The 16,189-nt window shown below is 44.8% G+C and overlaps 1 protein-coding gene across 1 annotated transcript; it reads left to right on the forward strand.

The window, feature by feature from the left end:
• Positions 1-2,214: 2,214 nt before the first annotated feature.
• Positions 2,215-15,062, forward strand: STC1 (stanniocalcin 1). The gene is made up of 4 exons (XM_079771665.1): positions 2,215-2,571; positions 4,650-4,792; positions 5,548-5,759; positions 11,983-15,062. Exons 1-4 carry the CDS (start codon positions 2,454-2,456, stop codon positions 12,251-12,253), a joined length of 744 nt encoding a protein of 247 aa, XP_079627791.1. The 5' UTR covers positions 2,215-2,453; the 3' UTR covers positions 12,254-15,062.
• Positions 15,063-16,189: the final 1,127 nt, after the last annotated feature.

Genomic DNA, 16,189 nt, shown 5'->3' on the forward strand with positions numbered 1-16,189 from the left:
GCAACACGGCATTTAACAGTGAAGAGGGGCTAAGTAGGTAGAGAATGCTGAGGAACAGAAATTAAGATCCTTGGAGGGGTTGGGGGGAAATCCATGCATCTATCCCCTTCTTCTTCTAGAAGAGAATATTCAACTATACATTGCCATACATCTACCACCCCTGCCTAAAAGCAATAAAATCAACCTCTGAGACTTCCAGAATATGACCTTTTTAAAATAGGAAATAGCTTTTTCCTAAATTCTGGAAAATCAATAAATAACAGTAGTTCACATCTTCCCCTCACTGATCCTTCCTTGAAGGTTCTTGCATGAGCCTTGCCCACATCTCTAGCCGCTGTTGACCATACCATGCCAGGTTCTGACATCCTGAACCTTCGGGAGATAAGACTGAGGTTGAGCATCTTCCCAACTTGACTGCAAGTGCCTCAGTGACAAGAATCATTACTTTTCCTTCCTCTATATCTCTTCTCTTTTACCCTCTCTCTTCAGCCCCTGGCATTCAGCCTAGATCCTACTTGAGAAATATCAATCAGATCAGTTAATATCATTAAAACGAACTTATTTCATTGAAATTTGAAATTTTCTTTCTTCTTTTAGATGTTTCCTTTATCTTTTATTTCCTCTATTTCTCATACTTTCCAAACCACTCTCTCTTTTGCAAGGAGGGCTACAATCACTCAGCAAATCCACTGCCCACACACACATAGAGCTGATTCTTGGTGTGTAGCAAATACAATTGGCACTCTTTCTTCTACCTTTGCCTGAAGATTTGGGGATTTAAACTGAAACCACTGGCTGGCTCTGCTTCTTTGCAAGATCATTCTGCCTGCATCTGTATGAATCTCCAATGGCCCTTTCTCATTTACCTCCTGAAATCTTTTAAGGGATTTTTTTTTTCTTAATCCCTTCACTTCACCCAGCCCTAATGACCCCCTCTCCACCCTGATAAATCCTCTTCTGGATTATTAACCACCTTCACAAGTTAAGAACACGCTTCAGGGTTGCCTACAGCCCACTTATAAGAAAATATGAGCTTCTACCTAAGCATGATCCACTGTAATGCCACTGTAATTGTTCCATTAAGTCTAGAGCTTATCAGTCTTCTCTCCTACACATTCTGGGCTTTTCCTACCCCTTCCTCCCAGTCCCGCCACCCCACCCCCTTCGCTCCCCCACCCCAAGAAATGACCTGGTTTCCCCAGCAGGTTTCATCTTGCATTGGCCAGCTTATTGTTTCAATGTGATTATGAAGTTGCTGGGCTTGGGCACACCGTTTATTAACTTTCCAGGCATTCACGCTGTCTCCCAGTTGAGTGTCTTGCATGTAGAAGTGCATGTGTGTACCTATGATAACTAACACTCTGGAGTTTCAGTCACTGCTGGTGATTAAAAGGATGGGGTCAAGGTTCACTTGTGTGACTAGAAAATCATAGTGTTAGAGGCCTCAGGAATGCTAACCTTGACATTTCACAGCTTGGAAACAAAGATGGAGCAAGGTAAAAAGACTCGGCCAGGGTCATAAAGCTAAGCAATAGGGAATGTGGGGCCACAGCTCAGAGCTGCCATGCCCCTGTTCATCAGGACCCTTCCGCTCATATATGTCCCTCCTTGGGGGCTCTTATATGCGAGTGAGAACTCAGAATACACACATACAATCAAAATGCATCACAGACCTGGGAACATGCATATGCAGAGAAGATGGGGAGGGAGTGTGTGTGTGTGTGTGTGTGTGTGTGTGGCTTACAAAACAGAGAATGTGCTATTAAAATTAGAGTAAAACTGTTATAATGAGATTGAATGAAAATCCAAAGAGAGCACACTCCCCCATCCTGCTCTCACTACCAACTCCCACCCCCCAGCTCATTTTTTTAAAAAAGATGGATAGATGTCCAAAGCACCTTGTTGAGATTGCCATATGGTTTTCCCTTGGTTCGAGCAATACAAAGTTATCCTCTAATTCCATGAAAATAGCTTTTTCACACATCTATGCACATACAGTCACACACACACATATGCAACATTGGCAGCAGGTACTTTTAATTTGCTGGAAAATATTTCTAAGAAGTCAAACAGCTCCAGCCCAATGAGCTTGCCCTCCGATTGGCTAGTCAGACCAGTTGAGGGACCTGATTGGTCCCTGATCCTAAGGACCGATAAGAACGGCTATAAAACCCCTGGGTGCAGCTCTTGGGCCCCCAGTTTGCAAAAGCCAGAGGTGCAAGAAGCAGCGACTGCAGCCACAGCAGCAGCAGCCACAGCAGCAGCAGCAGCAGCGGAAGCGTCAGCAGGAGCAGCATCAGCAGCAACAAAAAAGATCCTCATCGAATCCTCACCTAGGCTTTCAGTGTATCCAGATCCACATCTTCCCTCGAGCCGGGAGAGGGAAAGAGGAAAGGGGGGGAGGAAAAAAAAAAAAAAAAAAAACGAACAACTTAGCGGAAACTTCTCAGAGAATGCTCCAAAACTCAGCAGTGCTTCTGGTGCTGGTGATCAGTGCTTCTGCAACCCATGAGGCGGAGCAGAATGATTCTGTGAGCCCCAGAAAACCCCGGGTGGCAGCTCAGAACTCAGGTAAGCGGCAAACCCAGGACCGGTTTCTCCCCCAAAGAGCTGTCCTCATTTGCCTCTCGCTTTTGCAACTGTGTCTGCGACGGCTGATCTTGATAATAAATGTACTGCATGCCTGATGGCAATAAACTGCCAGGGTAATCCAATAGCCTTAGGAAGTGGAGCTCCTTTGTTTAATAAATTGCACGCAACTAACGAAGAAGCTGGGCGCTCTGCTGAGGGTATTTCATTGCATAAGCCTAGCCTGATTGCCTGAAATCTGGCACGTACCCTCTTGGGGGGGGAGGGGGGGGAGGGGGCGGGGAGAGGCTTGAATGTTGGCATGCTTCAAGGCGCTCTCTATACTTCCAGAAGCCGAAGCCGATCTTAAGGTGAGGCATGATGGGGCTGATGCCCCTCTTTCTTCACCCTTCAGACGCTGTGACTTGACTTCCCCACCCCTTCGGGGAGCACACCCAAATCCCCCTCTGCAGACTGATTTACGGAGCCATAGCCCTCAAGTCTGACAAACCCCGAGCAGATTCAGAGACAACCCTACACATCCCACCCCCCACACTGCTCCTCCTCTTCCTCCCGGCTCTCTCTCTCTCTCTCTCTCTCTCTCTCTCTCTCTCTCTCTCTCCATTCAGTCGCCCATGCTGCCCGGGGCCAGCGAGCCCCTTGGAAAGGAGTATTTGTGAAACGTAGCAGCTGTTTCTCCCAGGGAAGGTCTCGCTCTAGTCCCGACCCCTTGGAGCAGTTCATCGCGTATTCGCTTGGCCTCCAAGGGGAGAAGAGTCCTTAGGACGCCGGCTCTGACACCTCTGCCTTCTGACTTGGCTTGTCTGCCCGGCTCCTCATTCATCGCTGCCTCGCTCCCCCAACTGTCAGCAGAGCTGGGATCGCAGGTGCCCAAACGCTGCAGACCACGCTCCCCTCGCAAGAGCAGGTCCCTGCCGGGAGCAGGGCTTTGCTTCACTTCCTTTTGTACTTAGTTGCTATAGAGATGCCGTGATTCACAAGTCGAGCTTGCCTAAAACAATAGCAGCCCTAATGCATATTAAAACTGCTCAAAGCAAAGTTATAATTTGAGCCCGTGAAAATATATAATTAGGGAAATGACTTGTAACATCCCAGAGGCTGCGGGTGGTGGGAGGGGGGAGGGGAAGCCCAACCGAACCACGCTTTTGATCTCAGAGGAGAATCCTGTGGCATGAAGGCTGCAGATCATTTCTTGCAGAGCTGCCTGCCAGAACACCCCCCTTCTGTAGGAGAGAAATTACTTTTATGGGAGATCTTATCCAGAATGTAGAGAGCCTCATGCAAGTTCTTTGCGGTTTTCTTCCAGTCTTGCACAAGGGGTACCTCTGCCTTTTTATTCCATACCTGTGTTTCTCTCTCCCTCTCTCTCTCTCTCTCTCTCTCTCTCTCTCTCTCTCTCTTTCAAAAAAAAAAGGGGGGGGGCTTTTAATATGAGAGACATCATGCATACCTCTAAGCACTGTCCTGTGGTGGGGGTTGGGGGTGAAACATGGACGGCTCAAATTGCCATCTGCCAGTATGAAGGTAAGTTAAAAGCCCTTAATTCGGAAGGGACTCCTGGCAACTTCTTCTCGGCCATTTAGACTAAAATTCCATCCTTATTACTCGGGAGTGCATTTTTGGGAGCCAAATGGACTCCCTGGCCCTTGCACCTCCTAACCCTGACCACCAGCCCCTGCTTCGCCTCTCCTGCTTTCAGGCTCTAAGTGATGCCCGTTGGCAATGCAGAGCTGTTTCAAGCATCACGCATCCCACGGACTCCAACCTTCCTCTCCAGCCCCCCCAAACGGTGTGGCAACGGGGAGGCCGGAGCATGTAGCCCAGAGGGAAAGCACATTCCCTCTCCTTCAAGTGCCCTGGCTCTTGTGAGCCAAAGGGATCCCCCTGGCCCCTCACTTTCTCACCACCCACCCCTTTCAAGGAGTCTATCTACTGGCCCATCACAGACACCTACCATAAGTTCTTCTGACCCCGTGTCCTTGAATGTTTCCACCACACCAACTTGACCCATTGGAACCGCCCTCTCGTCTGACTCGGATTGGATGGCTTGTCTTTTTCAGCTGAAGTGGTTCGCTGCCTCAACAGTGCTCTGCAGGTTGGCTGTGGGGCTTTTGCATGCCTGGAAAACTCCACCTGTGACACGGATGGGATGTATGACATCTGTAAATCCTTCTTGTACAGCGCTGCTAAATTTGACACTCAGGTAATAAGACCTTGACCCCTTCCTCCCACTGGCTGCTTGTCTTGAACAGTGTGTTAGACTATGGTGCTTAGGAACCAGTCTTGTAGGGAACCAGCTCTCCTTCCCAGCCTCACCACTCTAAATGCTCACCTCCGATGCGTGTAGTACACACACACACACACACACACACACACACACGCACACACATTTTTGGCCTGGATATAGGTTCTGTAGAAGACATTCCCCACCCACTCTAAGGCACGATGGTAACATGCTGACAGAGGCTCTCTTATAAGGCAGGGGTGATAAGCAGAAAACTTCGCTTTATCAAGAGGAAATAAAAATATTCTTCTAACAAATAAGTTCTTCTCACTGTATGGCCTAGCATATTAACTGCTAGTTTGTAGTTTGAGTTATCCAAGTCTCAATCCCAAGGATACAAAGCCATATTATGGCTATTTTTAAGCTGCAGGGTGGTAGTTTATAGTTCCTCTCTCTCTCTCTCTCTCTCTCTCTCTCTCTCTCTCTCTCTTTTTTTTTTTTTTTTTTTTTTTGTCTCCTGTCTCATTTTATTTCTATGGAGCTCAGTTCTCAAGGTAGTCTCAGAGAGGAGGGACATTTTTTCATCCTGGCCACGCACACAGTTTTCTCATTGCAAGGACATGCAGATGGCCACAGTACAGTGCCAGGAGCCCCCTAAGTTCCACACACTGGAGGCCCTGTCCTCTCTTGTCAGCTCGAGCTAAAGGTTTTCCTCCGACCCCTTTCCTTGGCAGGGAAAAGCATTTGTCAAGGAGAGCTTGAAGTGCATCGCCAACGGGGTCACCGCCAAGGTCTTCCTCGCCATTCGGAGGTGCTCCACTTTCCAGAGGATGATTGCTGAGGTGCAGGAGGAGTGCTACAGCAAGCTGAACGTGTGCAGCATCGCCAAGCGGAACCCCGAAGCCATCACGGAAGTCGTGCAGCTCCCCAACCACTTCTCCAACAGGTACAAAATGAGTCTACTTTTTTTTGCAATTAGGGTGGAAGAGGGAGTGGTTGGCTGGCAGAGCCAGACACAGAAGGGGGTTTAAATTGCCACAGTCATGCTCTTATTTTAGCTTGCAGTCTTCCCAGCTTTTGCAGGAAAAAAATGTGTTTGTGATTGGTTGTGACAGCTTAAGCAGACTGGATTTTTTTTTTTTACTGTTATAGGAAAAGTCTTCCCATGTAGCTAATAGAAAGCTTCATTTTCCGCAACCCTAGGTATATTTTCATGGTCAGTTTCTTGCCATAAGCCTGAAAGGAATGGTGAAGTTTATGGAAACAAGCTTTTGAGACATCACACTTGGCTGAATGACTATGCACAGTACAATTAGCCATTATAAAAACTCTGGTCAAATGTCATAATGCAGTCCTTTACGCCTGCATGTATTTTGAGTGAGCCCCAAGCCCAATCAGATACTTCACTAGGTAGCCGAGAGCAAGCCATCTCACTTCCCTGGGACTGACCTCTCCTTTGTGACAAGTGAAATGGCTAATCTAGATGACTCCCCTGTTCCCTGCCAGGACAATGTTATCCCATTCCTCTAGTCCTAGATTTCCTGGAATGATGTCCCGGTGACTGCCCAGATCACATTCTCAGCCACTGAGCTGGTAATGCCTAAGCAGCGTGCTTTTCTGTGCCCCTGGCTCGGTCTTCACCAGCCAGTGGTGAACATCTAACACATGAGAGGAATGGCATCCTCACTCCATGGCCTAGAAAGTTCCCAGCAAGACCTGGGCTACCTCAAGCGTGATCAAGTTAAGAGAGATACTGGTGGGGCTGGCACGGAGGTCTGGTCAAGTTCAAGCTCAGCCTACTGTGATGCCCTGTCGGACTAAAACTTGACTCCCAATCCTGAAGTGCTATGATTCTTTGTCTCTCCAAACAAACCCTGACATCTTCACAGAGATCAGTCCTATTCGTGTTACTCCGACGACCTGGGAGCTAACGCAGGCTTCACCTGATTAGTTTCCCAGCCTTCCTCAGACAGTGGCAACAGCCTAGTCCTCTAGGGTTTCCCAGAGATTCAGGCACATTCACCACGGCAACTGGAAGATGAGGAAAGGAGCTCCTCCATTGGGAAAGGTTAAGCCCCCTGACATTCAAACTTTGCAAAGTTTCCCATTCACTCATAACCACAGGGCAGTGTGCTCTTCAGAACCTGGTGTCGATTTATAAACATCCTTTGTTTGGTCCTTGAAAGCCGCTGTGCCATGGGTCCTCACTGATTTCCTCAAGACAGGAAAAGCATATCCAGCATTTATCTCGAATGGCCTGTCTCTTTATATTGACCTTGGTCTTAAAATTCTCATACGAAGATTCTTATTACACCTGGGAAGAAAAAAGAACCTGGCTAGTTGCTGGAGACACCCTTCACCAGAAGGAAGAGAAATAAAGAGTGCTTAGTCTGACCTGGGGCTAGGGATAAAGGATGCTATTTGTGTAGTAGCTGGAGGTAGGAGTACGTTAGCAAAGCCATTATTGTATATGTTGAACTTTAAGGACCTGGTGACTATTCATGATCTATAATGTGGCATGTAACCAATTTGAGGCAATGCTAACCTATTTTAAGTGAGCATCACCCTCCATGATGAAGGGAGAGGTCTGTGGAAAGGAGGCACCGATTCTAGACTGGTGATCTTATCTCAGAAGAGACTAGTAATTTTTTTAATCGGGCCATTATTACTTTCAATTAGTGCCTCATCTCACCACCCTTAGAAAATGGTCACATCTCTTTCTTTAATCTTAGGGGAATCACAGGTATTAGGAAAGTGGGGGTGAGGGATGGCCACTTCTGAAAGATCAGAACCTTCCATGCAACCCTTACCTTTCTCCAATTATTTCACTTCAACTGGCTGATATTATTCCTGCTGAGAACTGTAGAGATTTCCGGTTCCATTCTGGGCTTGATTTGCTCTATTTAAGCTCCTCACTCTCCTGAAACATCCTGCTTTCCCAGCCTCTGTCCCACCATGGCTACACGCTAACTTATGCCAACTGGCACAGAATTGTGAAAGGAAGTAGTTACAGGTTCATTCCACCTTCCTGTGACTTATCTAGCCTGAGATTTGGGCCTGGGAGAATCCAAAAGCCTGTGACCTGACCAGGAGCCAGAAGAAGGAAGTTTTCCATGAGGATAGCTGGAGTGCCCCCCTGGCTGAATTTGCAAACTCAACTTTCAATCCTGAGAGAAGCAGGCAAAATTGATCGGGAGGTTGGGCAGTGTGAGGCTGGGGAAGGAACTAGACCAGTCCACATCCAGAGTGGGAATACGGACGACACTTCCAGTTCTCTAGGGCATGCATAGGGAACAGGAAACAGAAGAATAATATTGATCAAGGGAAACAAAGGACTATTTATAAACCCTCACACAGAGCGTTCCTAGGCAGTATGTGTGTATTTGGGTAAGCGTGGCTGAAACAGTAGCTATGGAGAATATCTGATCTTATTCTTTACCAAGAAAAAAAAGTTAGTGACGGAATTTTTAAAGTAGGAAGGAAGAAACTTGCTTTAAAAAGTCCTTCAAGGCAGGGTGATCCAAACATTTAGCCCATCAAGGCTTTGTTGCAGATCCCCGATACCCGCCCCCTCACTTCCCTATAAAGATATAGAAAAAAATCTTGATTCGTTCTAACTCTTCCTGCAAAGGATGGGCCTTAGACAGAGCTGTACTGTTTCTATTAAATTGAGAAGGAACATACATATCAAATCACTAGAAACATTGCATGTCACAGCTGACAATGACCATAGAAATTATCTAGACTAACTGCCTCATTTTACTGATTAAAGAACAGAGGCCCAGAGAGGGGAGTGACCTGCTGAAGGTCACACAGCTGGTAAATGACAAAGTTGGGCCTAGAACTCACATGGCCTTGAGCCAAGCTATTTGATTTCTGCTTCAAAAATGGCAGCCAGTAAAGCCTGCAGGATACATCCACCATCCAAAAATAGACTACCAAGCAGAATTGAATAAATGTGCCCCAGGGTGATCAACAATTCGATTTGTGTGCATTCTCTCCTCAAAGAGAAGACACATGTTACTTGATACAAGATGGTGCTCAGTAAATATGTGACAGTTACTAAGTCAACTTTTACTGGAGACACAATCTCTTCAATAATCTTACTTAGTGGCCTATCGATAGGAAAGTTCTATCTCATTAACTCACATAGTCCCAGAGTCCAATGCCATATTCCAGCACTAAATGGAGATGGCCAGGATTAACCTGCTGCTCGCCCTGGCAAATGGAGAGCCTGACAGATTTTCCACACTTGGAGGAACTGCTAATGGAGCCATGAGTATCTTCTGTTCCAAGGAGCCCTCTTAGCCTGCCCTTGTTGAGCTAAAAAGGTTCAAGAGAGAAGCTAAAGGTAGATTTGGAGGGAGTCACTAAAAGCAACCAGGCTGGCAAGGGCCATCATCAAGAAACACCAAACACAGATGGGACATCTGTGCTAGCAGAGGAAGCAACAGTAAAGGCAAGAGCAGGAGCAGGAGAGTAGGTTTGACTAAGTGGGGCCAGGGGGACACACCTGGCCTCAAATAGGCAAGGCCAGCTACAGAAGCTGTGTTTCCTAACTGGTGTTAGGATTTTTCAGCCAAACAAGACTTTCAATGTTGATCTAAGCAAAGACCATCTTCTCCAGCCCATTTGGGAGGTCATTTGGTGTGAATCATTCTTTCTAGAAGTGAAAGGGTAACTTCTAAGTTGTCAAGTCCTTATTTGGGGGACAGGGGAGTAAGGATCAGAAACCTCATTCTCTATAATCTAATCACTCTGTGAACTGGACTCAGAGATCCAGGGGACCCATGAGCTAGCAGAACCCACAAGTAAAGAGATGGCTGGGGACCTATGTGGGTATGTAGACTTCTGAAGCTATTGCTACAGAGTAGCTCATTCTCAGTTTTTCCAAAACCATTTTTCTCCCCACATCCCCATCCAAGTGAGCTCTGCTTTGACTCATGTGCTTTATCATTCCAAAGGGTAGAAAATGTGTTTCTGTGCCAGAGAATCCCAATTTTTACAACAGCTGGATATAGCCCAGCCTCGTGTGTGGGGTGGGGCCAGGACTGTGTCTGAAACCCAGACAAGACACTTCTCTTTTGGTCCCCAAATTCATCCTGCTCACTCACAGAAGGGTGACCGCTTTGCTTCATTACCCACGTTCCACCCTATTTACTGTACATCCTTGAAAGGACCTCTCTGGGGGTTAAGTTATTCTGGAAAGATGTTTGATCCTGTGCTCTGTGAAGTGAGTTAAAAATAAACAGGTTTCTTTTCACAGAAGATCTTGTGGCCCCAGCGATGCTCAGGTTCCTCTGAGGAAAGGGTCTCCCCACATAAATACTTCAGATCACTGTCATCAGGACAGTCTCTTATTAGTGAACACAGAGCTAATGGGTGGTGACAACTGTCACCACCTCAACATGGAGCAAACACATCCCAACTCAAATTTGAAAATAACTGAACTGTCTTCCCAAAGAACAGGGTAAATAATTTATATGTTGTAAATATCAGAGAGTTTAATCCTTTCTGAGCTATAATACTTAGCTGCACTGTTTGGGATGCTTAAAGGACTTGCACCAAAGATGAAGTTAATCTGTACCAAGCACAAATTTGGGTAAAACTTTCCAGACCTACAGATGATTTTTCTTGTGGGAATCATGACTTATGGGAGAGAATTATATTTGTAAACCTTTGTTTCCTCTGTGGCCACAAAATTAAACCAACAAATCAACAGTGAATGGGGAATATTGCCTGATGATACTGGCACAGGAGAAGTATAAATAAAAGGACAAAATCCCTGCCTTCAATAAGGTTAGAGTTTACCCAGGAAAACAAAACCATAAAATGCTGACCTGTATGATGCTAACCAAATATCTATAAAATGTCCAAAAAAGGAAGAGGCCAGCTAAGGCTAGACCAGTGAGAGAAGGTTTCCTGAGATTAGTGAAGCATGAACCACTAAAGACCACTAATCTTTCCATGTGAATAGCCTCATTGTCTGGAATTTGGCCCTCTCACTACAGTATACCTTTGGAGAACAATGACACCGAAGACAGGAGGTTCCTTTAAAGATAGAAGTTTAGTCTGAAAATGTACTCATATGCCCATACACCTGAGCACACATCACCAAGAAAAAGGAAAATCGCAAAGAGGCATCAAAATAACTGCAAATTTATGTGCAATGTCTATTTATTTATTTATTTTTTTAGTTCTATGTTTTATTGAATTCATTGGGGTGACATTGGATGATAAAATTACAGAGCTTTCAGGTGTACAATTCTATAACAATTCATCTGTACCTTGTATTGTGTGTTCACCACCCCAAGTCAAGTCTCCTTTCATCACCTTTTTTTCCCTCCTATACTCTTCTACCTTCCCACACACCCCTTCCCCTGTGGTAATTACCATGCTGCTGCCTGTGTCTATGAGTTTTTTGTTTTGTTTTGTTTTGTTTGTTGTTTTCTCCTTAATCCCTTCACCTTCACGATAGCTTTGATGGACCTGAAGAGTATTATGCTAAGCGAAATAAGCCAGTCAAGAAAGACAAGTATCATATGATTTCACTCATATGTGGAATCTAAAGAACAAAATAAACTAACAAGCAAAATAGAAACAGACTCATAGAGAACAGACTGACAGCTGTCAGAGTGGAGGGGTGTTGTGGGGCTGGGTGAAAAAGGTGAAGGGATGTGCAACGACTATTAATATGTGTCGCGTGTTGGCTCACCTCATGATATGTGACGAAGTCCTGCTTCTACTATAAACCCGTGTATGTCCTTAGACAAGTCACTTCAGCTGTCCCACCTTAGTTTCTTCTCTGTAAAATGAGATGATTAAATAGTCACTAAATGATCTTGACAACCCCATCTAGCTTGGACCATCTAGCTCTATAATTATTTCTAAAACTTTTACACATTGTCATCAGCTACTATCCAAAGTAAATTCCCTGAGCTCTAAACTTGAAGACAGACCTATCTTGCATTGTGTTGTAAATCCAGGAAGCACTCAAACTAATAAGACACTGCACAAAGATTAGAGGCCAAGGTGACTATCCGCTGGTAAACTATTTGGGTTCACATGGCCTGATCATTTGGGATAGGTGTTGGCTGGAGCCCCGATGAAAGCCCGTTTGCCTTGTTCTCACTGAATGGCCATCTTCTGCATTCTCTTTCCCAATGCAGATACTATAACAGACTTGTCCGAAGCCTACTGGAATGTGATGGAGACACTGTTAGCACAATCAGAGACAGCCTGATGGAGAAAATTGGGCCCAACATGGCCAGCCTCTTTCACATCCTGCAGACGGATCACTGTGCCCAAACACACCCACGAGCTGACTTCAACAGGAGACGCACCAATGAGCCACAGAAGCTGAAAGTTCTCCTCAGGAACCTCCGAGGTGAGGTGACCTCTCCCTCCCACATCAAACGCACCTCGCCAGAGAGTGCATGACCAGGGAGAGGTGTTCACAACCTCACCAAACTAGTGTCATTTAAGGGTGTTCACACACCAACTTTGAGTGTACTGTGCCTGGTTTGATTTTTTAAAGTAGTTCCTATTTTCTAGCCCCCATAAAGAAAAATTGCATGAAACTAGGCTTCTGTAACCAATATCCCAACATTCCTCGATGGCAGCATTCCCACCAGCAGAATATGTGTGATCTTTCTGCCTCTCCTCAGGAGAAAAAAAAACACCCTCTTTTATCACTTTCCTCTACCATGTCTTTTCCCAGCTCCCCTCAAAACTACTCTCAAACACAAAACGTTCGTGTAATTCCCCTGTCTTTGTAATTTGAAGATGTGGAGCCCTTTAGAATGGTTGCCCCAGTAGAGTTAGCTGATAAGAAGCAACTTAATTTAAATGCATGTCTTAAATGCTCATAAAGATGTTAAATGGAATTCGTGTTATGAATCTGTGCTGGCCATGGACGAATATGAATGTCATGTTTGAATTCTTGATCTCTCATGAGCTAGTGTCTTATGGTCTTGATCCTCCAATGTCTAATTTCCTTTCCAATACATTTACCAAATTGCTCAAGCCTGGCTCTCCAACCAGGCTTTGAGCCTGCCTCTTCTTGCATCTAATGAAAAACAAAAAGCTAACATCTTTATGTACTGTAACTGCTCAGAGCTTTAAAGTATCTTTAACAATTGTCTTAAAACCAGAGAATCTTAAGGTCTAACTGTGGAATATAAATAGCTGAAAACTAATGTACTGTACATAAATTTCCAGAGGACTCTGCTTAAACAAAGCAGTATATAATAACTTTATTGCATATAGATTTAGTTTTGTAACTTAGCTTTATTTTTCTTTTCCTGGGAATGGAATAACTATCTCACTTCCAGATATCCACATAAATGCTCCTTGTGGCCTTTTTTATAACTAAGGGGGTAGAAGTAGTTTTTGTCAACATCAAAACTTAAGATGGGCCTGTACGAGATAGGAAAAACCAACAGGTTTATCTGAAGGACCCCAGGTAAGATGTTAATCTCCCAGCCCACCTCAACCCAGTGGCTACTCTTGACTTAGACCTATCCTGAAACAGCTCTGTCACATCCAACTGGGAATGACAGGAACCAAAAAGAGCATCCCTTTGGCTTGGACCACTAAGAGTGTGAGAAGGCCTACTATACCTTGGGATGTGGCAGTTCTTTAGTCACCACCTTTCATCAGTGCCTAGTACTCAGGCCAACTGTTGCTGAGGTGGGAGACTTTCCACGAAATTGATCAGGAATGAGTCAATGAGCCTTTGGGTATTCAGTTTGGGGGACTTGGGGCTGAGGGGGTATAAATAACCCTGGGCTGTCCTGTCCAGCCTTAATAGACTCCTCTTACATTTTTGTCCTGTAGCACGCTGCCTGCCAAAGTAGTCCTGGCAGCTGGGCCATCTCTGTAGGATTGCCAATAAATAAATAAATAAGTAAGTAAAAGAGAGAGAGAAAGAGAGAGAGAGAGAGAAAGAGAGAGGGAAAAAAAAAAAAGAGCTGGTGGTTGGATCGTTTCTGCCGTGATGTTTACAAGATGGCGGCCACCAAAGCCAAATGATTAACCTATCTATGAACAACAGTAGTTTCTCAGGGTCACTGTCCTTGAACCCAACAGTCCCTTACGAACGTCACTGCCCACCAAAGGTCAATGGCGAGAGAGGAGGAGGGTGGACGGGTAGGACTGTAAGGGCCACTCCATACTCGCTTAGGTAGAAACTATTGGTGCTTGACTCTCACCAGGCTAAACTCAAGATTTGACCAAATCAAGTGATAAGGATCCTGGTGGGAGGAGGGAGGGAGGGAACATCTCCAGGAAAATGAAAAGCAATACAACTTTACCATAAAGCCTTTAAAACCAGTCACGTGCTGCTCAAGGACCAAGAACGAGTGCAGCAGACCCAGCAGCAGCAGCACAAGCATTGCTGCCTTTGTCCCCACACAGCCTCTAAGCGTGCTGACATCAGATTGTTAAGAGCATTTTTATACTCAGAACTGCCCTATCCCCAGGTCCCCAAACATATGGACACTGCCTTAGCCTCTTGGAAATCAGGTAGACCATACTCTAAGTTGACTCTCCCCCTCCCACCCTCCCATGCCCCCTAACCCCAGGCAACACTGACTTCTCCAAAACAGAAAAGCTATTAAAGTGTGTATGTTGTGTCCATTTCGCAAACCCACAAAACCAGGACCCCAATGCGACAAGTAGTATATGAGTATTCCTAGCAAAATTCTCTCTTCAGTCTAGTACATTCTCTTTTTTTCTGTGACCTCTTCACACCGTGGTACCCACCCCCTTTTCTCCCCACAGTGATATTTATATATGTATTTGTAATACATATATCTACACATCCAGAAAGAAGCAGTTCTCACAATGTTGCTAGTTTTTTGCTTCTCTTTCCCCATCCTGGTCCCCATAACTTTCCCTGAAACCTCCCCAGCTTCATCCTGTGTTTCCTGCAGAGTGATTCGGGCTGACCTAGACCAGTTTGCATGATTCTTCTATTGTGATTTGGTTGCACTTTAGACATTTTTGTGCCATTATATTTGCATTATGTATTTATAATTTAAATGATATTTAGGTTTTCAGCTGAGTACTGGAATAAACAGTGAGCATATCTGGTATATGTCATTATTTATTGTTAAATTACATTTTTAAGCTCCATGTGCATATAAAGGTTATGAAACATATCATGGTAATGACAGATGCAAGTTATTTTATTTGCTTATTTTTATAATTAAAGATGCCATAGCATAATATGAAACCTTTGGTGAATTCCTTCAAAGATAAAAATAATAATAAAGTGTTACGTTTCATTGTTTTTTTTTCCCCCAATGTCTTTGTTATTCTTTAAAAACTTCTTGAATGAGACTTTCTGAACACGAAGTTAATGGCTGATTCGTTTTGTAAAATTCACCAATTGACAGTAAAATATCAATATGTAAATGAACATAGTTTAAAATCAACTTCTTCCAAATTTCCTTAAAATCATTTAGTGGCTCCTGTTACCCTCACAGTAAAATTGCAACCCAAATTCTTTACAAGCTCAGAAGCTTATGGTCTGGACACTGCTCAGCTCACCAGCTTCAAGACTCACCTTTCCTCCCATTTAATGAACTCTATACTCCAGGCGTGCAGTTCTAGAAAAGATTCCCTCCCTCTCCTTCCAGGTCTTTATTGAGGCTGTCCGCACTTTCTAGACAGCCTTGTCCTCCACCCTTCACCTAGACTGAAAGCACCTTTGCCTGCTCACCAATGTGTTCCCAGCACTGAAACAGCGCCCAGACTGCAGGACCCTCTCAATACTTTAAAGGAATGATTCAGAAAGAGTTGAAAGAGGGGACCGTTGAACCAGTGTGACCAGGGAGGCAGATAGCTCAGTGATGACAAGCTTCCAGCTCCAGGGTCAGACTTCTGGGATTTGAATTCTGGCTCTGCCGCTTATGAACTGCATGTCAGATGAGTTACTTCATCTTGAAATACATCAGTTTCTTCCTCTGTAAAACGAGGATAGTGATAACCATCCAAAAGGTATTAGAAGGAGATAAAATAAGGGAAGTGCTTACAACATGTCCAATACGCTGTAATGCTCAGTAAGTGTTAGTTGGCTCTTATCATCACAAGTAGAGGGATGAGAGCAAAAGGAGGGGAATGGGGAAAGGGTTCACAACAGAATGACAGTTAGCTGGGTCTTGAAGGATGGTTACAAATGGTTACACAGAAAATGGGGAGCCTTCTCTGGGGAGGTTTTTTCAACTAGGGTGTGTGTTTTTAATGAGTGGATTAATTAGTGGATCGTAATTGGGTCGATTTCCCCCATATATTACATTCAAATGGGGACATTTTTCTCAATATCATTCATTCCTAGCTCCAAATTGCATTTTCCCATGTTCAGGAATGCAC

Source organism: Cnephaeus nilssonii (assembly GCF_951640355.1).
Source record: "Cnephaeus nilssonii genome assembly, chromosome: 5".
NCBI lineage: Eukaryota > Metazoa > Chordata > Mammalia > Chiroptera > Vespertilionidae > Cnephaeus > Cnephaeus nilssonii.

Coding starts and splice junctions, on each gene's coding strand:
- STC1 (XM_079771665.1), top strand. CDS start 2,454: ATGCTCCAAAACTCAGCAGTGCTTCTGGTGCTGGTGATCAGTGCTTCT. Junction 2,572..4,649: donor GGTGGCAGCTCAGAACTCAG/GTAAGCGGCAAA, acceptor TGTCTTTTTCAG/CTGAAGTGGTTCGCTGCCTC. Junction 4,793..5,547: donor CTGCTAAATTTGACACTCAG/GTAATAAGACCT, acceptor TTTCCTTGGCAG/GGAAAAGCATTTGTCAAGGA.